This window comes from Acanthochromis polyacanthus, chromosome 3 (genome assembly GCF_021347895.1).
Source record: "Acanthochromis polyacanthus isolate Apoly-LR-REF ecotype Palm Island chromosome 3, KAUST_Apoly_ChrSc, whole genome shotgun sequence".
Classification (NCBI taxonomy): domain Eukaryota; kingdom Metazoa; phylum Chordata; class Actinopteri; family Pomacentridae; genus Acanthochromis; species Acanthochromis polyacanthus.
The window spans coordinates 20,274,073-20,280,175 of NC_067115.1; the positions used below are offsets into that span (position 1 = coordinate 20,274,073).

Below are 6,103 nucleotides of genomic sequence, written 5' to 3' on the forward strand. Positions count from 1 at the left end.
TAACCTTACTATTTAATTTAGTGCAGTACATTTGTATTATATAGAACTTTGCTGGGCTTTAACCATTATATTTAATTTACTCAGGTAAACTCATATCCTAAATAATACTGTAAATTCTTAACCTTAATATTTACATTTTTTAGGTCAATTTGCAATGTCTTGTTTTTCTACTAGAAAGCACGTTAGCTCAGCCGCTGTTGTTTTAAATGTGCCTTGTAGCAGTAACTTTTTATTAATTTTTGTCCTATGATATTACTATGATATTCGCAGAGGTAATAAGTTCTGTACATTTAAACAATGATCAAAGATTTAAATAATAATAATAACAGCAATAATTGTCTGACATATACTAAATTTGGTGCCTATTAGGAGTAAAAAAAAAACACAGTGAACCTGCTTGTCAATTCCAATACCTCAACTTACTGTACTTACACTTGCAAAAACAATCTACATATAAGTCCATTTCTTCTGTCACAGAAATGAGAAGAAATATATCAGTAAATAATTTCTCAGAGAACTCCAACTCAGTCTTTACAAGGACAAGATTGTTTGCTTTGTAACAACAGTCAGCACAACCCAAAGCAATGTGGGGAATGCGTTTCCTCGAAAGTGAGAAGTGCTTCTTTGGTTGGTATATGAGAGTGAGCAGTAACCTAAGTTGACGCCATGGAAACATTTTTTTGTGAAAAGTTAATTTTATTAAAGGTCCCTGATCAGCATGACAGGATACACAGAATATAAGAACACAGCAGGTTCACATAGTCTACACAGACTTCTCACAATTAAGAGCCTTGATAGATTGAATGGTGTTGAGTTTGACTGATAAATGTGTCACAACTGCTTACCTTGCTCATGTATGACTTCTTATGCATACATTTGAATTTGTATTGTCACAGACTTCATGGAAATTGACATGACGGAATACCAGCTCTCTGTCCTCAGTCAGGGAGTTTGTTTTTCAACTGCATTACATGTGGTGCCCACATATGGGATAAGTACTTGTTGAGGTTTTATGTTTCATGACCAAACACTGGTTGTGTTTAGATGACAACATACATGTGTTGTGTAAAATAATAGTCTTTGGAAGATTTCTTGGAACTGAAACCCTTGGCATTTTAATGCAGTTTCAAAGAAAAAGTCTACCACGTAGACAAGTTATTTTCTGAATACTGATTTCATGTCAATACAAACACTTGAGCTAAACATTAGTTACACAAATGAACATTCAATTGTGAGTAAATGTAGGTGATATACAAGTTTAATATCTGCATTGAAGTAAGGTTTGTTGGAGGACTTATGATCATTAAAAAATGCATATTTGTTGTCACACGATCTGTAAATTTTGCAGCCTTGTTTGTAGGTTGCGTTTATGGTGGCGCTGTGGATGCTGTCTGGAGACTGATTACTTCTCAGAATCAGACACTGTATGTTGCCAAAGCTACAACAGCAAAATCAGTGGAACTTTTCACAGCCAGTGCCTGAATCACCATAAACAAACCAGGGTCAACCCACATGACCACAGCCCACAGACCTATATAAGGCCCTGATCCTCAGACTGAGCAGGTAATAAAAGCAGCAACGTTGCCTTTTAACTTTTATGTCTTCAAAGAATAAGACTTAAGATGATTGGCGTTTCATGGACACCAGAGTTCTCCAATTGTGGAAACATTAATTCAATATCGCACACAATCTCTGACCAAGACCTGGGCTCTATGGCAAGAGGTGGAACAAGGCAAAGGTCTCACTCCTACTACAACCGAGAGGATGTTAAGAACTATGGTGTGGAGATACAGAAGGTGGAAAGCTGTTTAAGACCTCGCTCCAGGTAAGTTTTTTAAAAAATTAAAAACAAAAAATCCAAATCAGGCTAGCTGGATACTTACTTATAACCATTCATATGTAAGCTTTAATGTTAGGATAGACTAGACTACATTAATATGTCTGACTGCATAACTAATATGGAATCAAATGCTCTCCAGATCGTTTTACAGTTATGAGACATCAGAGCTGCACTCTGACTATGACGTGGGAACCTTTAAACGGTCTAGTCCACAGAATCAGAAAACAAACTCCTCACAACTCAACCATCAAATGACCAAAAAGGAGGAAAGACAAGAAGAAGGATCTACTGTTCGAGTAACATCTAAGAAGTCTAAGTCCAAACCAAACAAGCTTTCATCCCCTAGAGAACTTAATGGTACTAAAATAATATTTTACAGTGGGATGTAGATTCTACTCCCAAATTATAATAAGGATTTGTGAAAATCTGTCTATGCTGTTTAGGAGAGTTAAAGATTAAAGGTATGTGTTTATGTCTTGCTCAGGCAATAAAGGCAGTCTCAAGCCAGTGTCCATGATAACCATCTCTGAGTCGGACAACTGGGAGATTTGTTCCAGCTCTGGGATGAAGTATGGACAGTTTGTGGACTGGGAGAAGATCGATCCTGAAGCTGCAAAAAGATATGAGCAGATCCTGATGAGCGGGCACCAGCAGCGGAAAACTATGGGCCGAGAGGGATTCTGGGCCTCACCGCACACACTAAGGGCCAAAGCTTATTATCACATCATCCACAGCATCAATTCCAGGTTAAGACTTTCACATTAAATATCATAAATTCCATTTTTTTCAAATGTATTTTCTGTCACTAGGACAAGCATGTATGCATTTGGGGTGACTGATATGACAACTAAACCGATTTAAAACGATCTAACTGTGGATTGATGTTATATCTGCTGCAGGGCTATCACTCCAGACAGAGATCTCTACTATGAACTGGCCAAGAACCTATTTGGAGAACAGAAAATCAGCAACCACCCAGTCCCAGAGTACATGGAGGCTGGAGACATACCCAGGTACTTTCATAGGATATTGGTTTACATATTTAGGATATTTTTCTGATCGTAATCAGACTTATATGTTTCAGTATTATTACCTGAAATATACTGTGAGATGGAGAAAAATGTAACTAAGTGAATAATTTCTTGCTATTTTCTTATCCAGATACTGTCTCAACAAGGCAGGCCTGAATTCTGTTAAAAAGATCCTTCTCTGCCTTGGCAAGCACTTCCCAGACATGAACTTCTGCCCCATCCTGCCTGCCCTGGTCTCTCTTATCCTCCACTTCAGCGAAGACGAAGCTGAGTGTTTCTTCAGCGTGTCCCGGCTTATCAGCTACGATGACCCCAACAAGCGCTACATTGACCAGACCTTTCTCACCTACCGCGCTTCCTGCATGACCTTTGGAGACCTTGCCAACAAATGTTGCCGAGGCATTCGTAAGCTGATCGCCAGCTCTCACCAGAACCTTTTTGAGTTTTACTCTGATTGGATCATGTGGATATTTGCTGACCTTCCATTCACATATGCCATCAGAGTTCTGGATGTCTACCTACAGGAGGGCTACAAGGTCCTTTATAGGTGTGTTGCTGTTGCATTTTCACATGTAAACAAATGGCATAATCATTATTTGTTTTAAAAGTATTCACACCAACAAGAGCATTGTTAATGTACAATTATTCTTTATAGGGTGGCACTGGCTTTGCTCAACCTCTACAAAGTGTCTGTGTCATCTCGAGTGGCAGATGTGGAGGATTTTAGAACAGATATGAAGAGTTTTGTACAGAATGTAGCTCGCCACTGCACAGCTGAGAAGCTTCTGGAGAGAGCATTCATGATTCCAATGGCGACACGGAGAGAGCTCAACCTTCTATTTAATGCCAATAAAGACTCCCTCATGCAAAAAGGTGTCAGCATTCAGCAGAAGAGGTGGGTTAATACTGACATTGTTATAGACCACCAACTAAGAGGCACATTTTTGCCTATATGCACAGTTTTAAATCTGCAAATTTCCACTCATTCAAACCCCATTTTCACATTTCATTGCTATTTTTAATGTTCCATGAAGGCAGTCGGTCGAAACAGTGGACTTTGACAACTTCAGCTCCAATGTTGTAACAGGGACTGAAATGAGAGTTGTCTGGGCCTGGATACCTGAACGCTTCGCCCTCTTCAGTCCCATTAGGTTGTTCAGTGCAGCTGAACATGGAAGAAGTCTTGCTTCGTGAGTAATCTTTGTTCAGTGCTTCAATGACAATGAGAAACTATTTGAAAAAAAAATAGAATTCATAAGCTGCAACTGCACAGACATTAATAATGTCTAGAGGTGCTAACATTATAAAGCAGTGGCTTTCATTTTCCATTCATACTTGCATTATTAAAGTAAAGACATGTTATTGTGGATTAATATCTGCTGAAGACCAGATTCTCAGGTCTTGTTACACAACAGTTACGTGGAGCAGGACGTATGTTTTCACCATCAACATGTTTACTTAGAGGGTGAAAGTCAGGTCACTTCAGTAGTGACATATATTCAGACTTCCCTGAATAAAATAAGCAACAACTTTAGACATAGAAGCTAAAATTGTCATTTTTTGTAGCATTTGATGCTTCTAAAACAACAGATTTTTCTTTCCTATAGATTCTATTCACAAGTGGAAGGACACGAACCAGCAGTCTTGATTATCAAAACGACGGATGAAGAGGTAACTTTAGATAATATAATGAATACTGTGGTCAATCTGATAAGTTGCTTATGTGTGGCTGTTCTTTTGATTTCATTTTAGAATTGACCATACAGTATCAATGCTTTAAACAAAAAATAATCAGCTTAAGGAATATGCTTTGTATGCCACTGAAGTCTAATTTCTCATTCCTCAGGTGTTTGGTGCCTTCCTGTCTACAGATATGATAGAGAGAAGAAAGCATGACTCCCAGGGACTCGCATATTTCGGAACTGGGGAGTGTTTTGTTTTTACGGTGAGCCACATTCCTGCTCTCTTCTTCTTGATTTCAACTTTGATACGTTATATTCAGGGTTGCTGTCTGTTGATTTTGTAGTTCTTCCTTATCGTTCACTGCTACTGTGTCAAACAAGCAATCTGATCGTTCTTTCAGCTCCGTCCCAGCATGGAGCGCTACCAGCAGGCCATGGTCAACATCATGACCCGAAGAGCCTCTCTTCAGCAGATTCGAACCAGCGTTACCTCCCCCAAAACCCTGACTTGTCCTGCTGGGACCCCGCAGAATCCCAGCTACCTGACAATCCCCTTCACTGCACCATCAGAGGAACCCATGACTGCCAAAGAGCCCAAGAGACCTAAAGAGCAAGAAGCCTCCATGTTCATAGCAGGAGACAACAGTCAGCTTGTTATCGGTACGTCAGTTAAACATGTTGTTAGAGGAATAGCAAAGAAAAACTGTGATGTAAACAAGAGTACCGACTGACAGGGGAGCTCTGAACAGCATGCAGTGCTGATGCAGCTTTGTGTCGTCTTTCAGGTGGCGATGGGGGCCATGCTCTCTGCCTGCAGGAAGACCTCCAGGGAGGATACACTGAACTCTGTGACACGTTCAAGAGCATCCCACTGTGCAAGGGACGTTTCAAGATCCAGTCCCTGGAAGTGTGGGGCATCCAGAACTCTATTTCCCTTTCTCCCTGTTTTTCCTCCTCTTAAAATAATGAGAGCAGCCTTGTAATTTTGTTTTTCTGGGTAAACGCTGATGCAGTTTTCGTTGATGCTATTTGAATGTACTTGATTTTTATGTAGCTTGCAGATATTTATTTTGTGCAATGCAAATTTATACGAGTATTTAAAGCAACTGAGTCAGATTTTACTTGATTTGTCAAGACAAGTTTGTTTGTATGGGCTTTATCATTTATTATGTTTTACTGGACTTTACCATCCACATGCAGTGATTCCTGTCTCAGGGTACACAAACAAAACATAAACAATCTAAGCAATTTCATCACATAAGGAAGGCAATTAATTTCAAAATAACCAACATAAATCAATATGTATTCAGTCTTATCACCAAGGCTGATTGTGACAACATTGCAGGAGAAACAATATAACTCTATCTGGTCTCTCATAAAGTCAACTTGTTTCATAGAGTATAGTATGTTCTGTCGTCCCCACACTGCGGATCAGCACAACAGCACCTGTATAGGATGCATGCTTACTGCTGCAGCTTCTTTTTTATTATTATTTTACAAGTTGAGTGCATTTATTTGGTTGTAAATTAAACTTGATACACTTTTTATCA

General features: G+C 39.2%; 1 protein-coding gene across 1 annotated transcript; it reads left to right on the forward strand.

Moving 5' to 3' along the window:
* The first annotated feature begins 1,586 nt into the window (after window positions 1-1,586).
* On the forward strand, window positions 1,587-6,053 carry LOC110954453 (TBC1 domain family member 24-like). The gene is made up of 12 exons (XM_051945496.1): window positions 1,587-1,825; window positions 1,980-2,197; window positions 2,325-2,586; window positions 2,740-2,853; window positions 3,002-3,418; window positions 3,527-3,766; window positions 3,906-4,061; window positions 4,479-4,542; window positions 4,718-4,816; window positions 4,955-5,018; window positions 5,076-5,213; window positions 5,339-6,053. Exons 1-12 carry the CDS (start codon window positions 1,623-1,625, stop codon window positions 5,512-5,514), a joined length of 2,151 nt encoding a protein of 716 aa, XP_051801456.1. The 5' UTR covers window positions 1,587-1,622; the 3' UTR covers window positions 5,515-6,053.
* The last annotated feature ends 50 nt before the right edge of the window (window positions 6,054-6,103 follow it).

Bases quoted from the DNA above. Each gene is read 5' to 3' on its own strand.
- LOC110954453 (XM_051945496.1), top strand. From the start codon at position 1,623: ATGATTGGCGTTTCATGGACACCAGAGTTCTCCAATTGTGGAAACATT. The intron at 2,854-3,001 runs GTACTTTCATAG...TTTCTTATCCAG, and splicing joins GAGGCTGGAGACATACCCAG to ATACTGTCTCAACAAGGCAG. The intron at 4,817-4,954 runs GTGAGCCACATT...TCGTTCTTTCAG, and splicing joins GGGAGTGTTTTGTTTTTACG to CTCCGTCCCAGCATGGAGCG.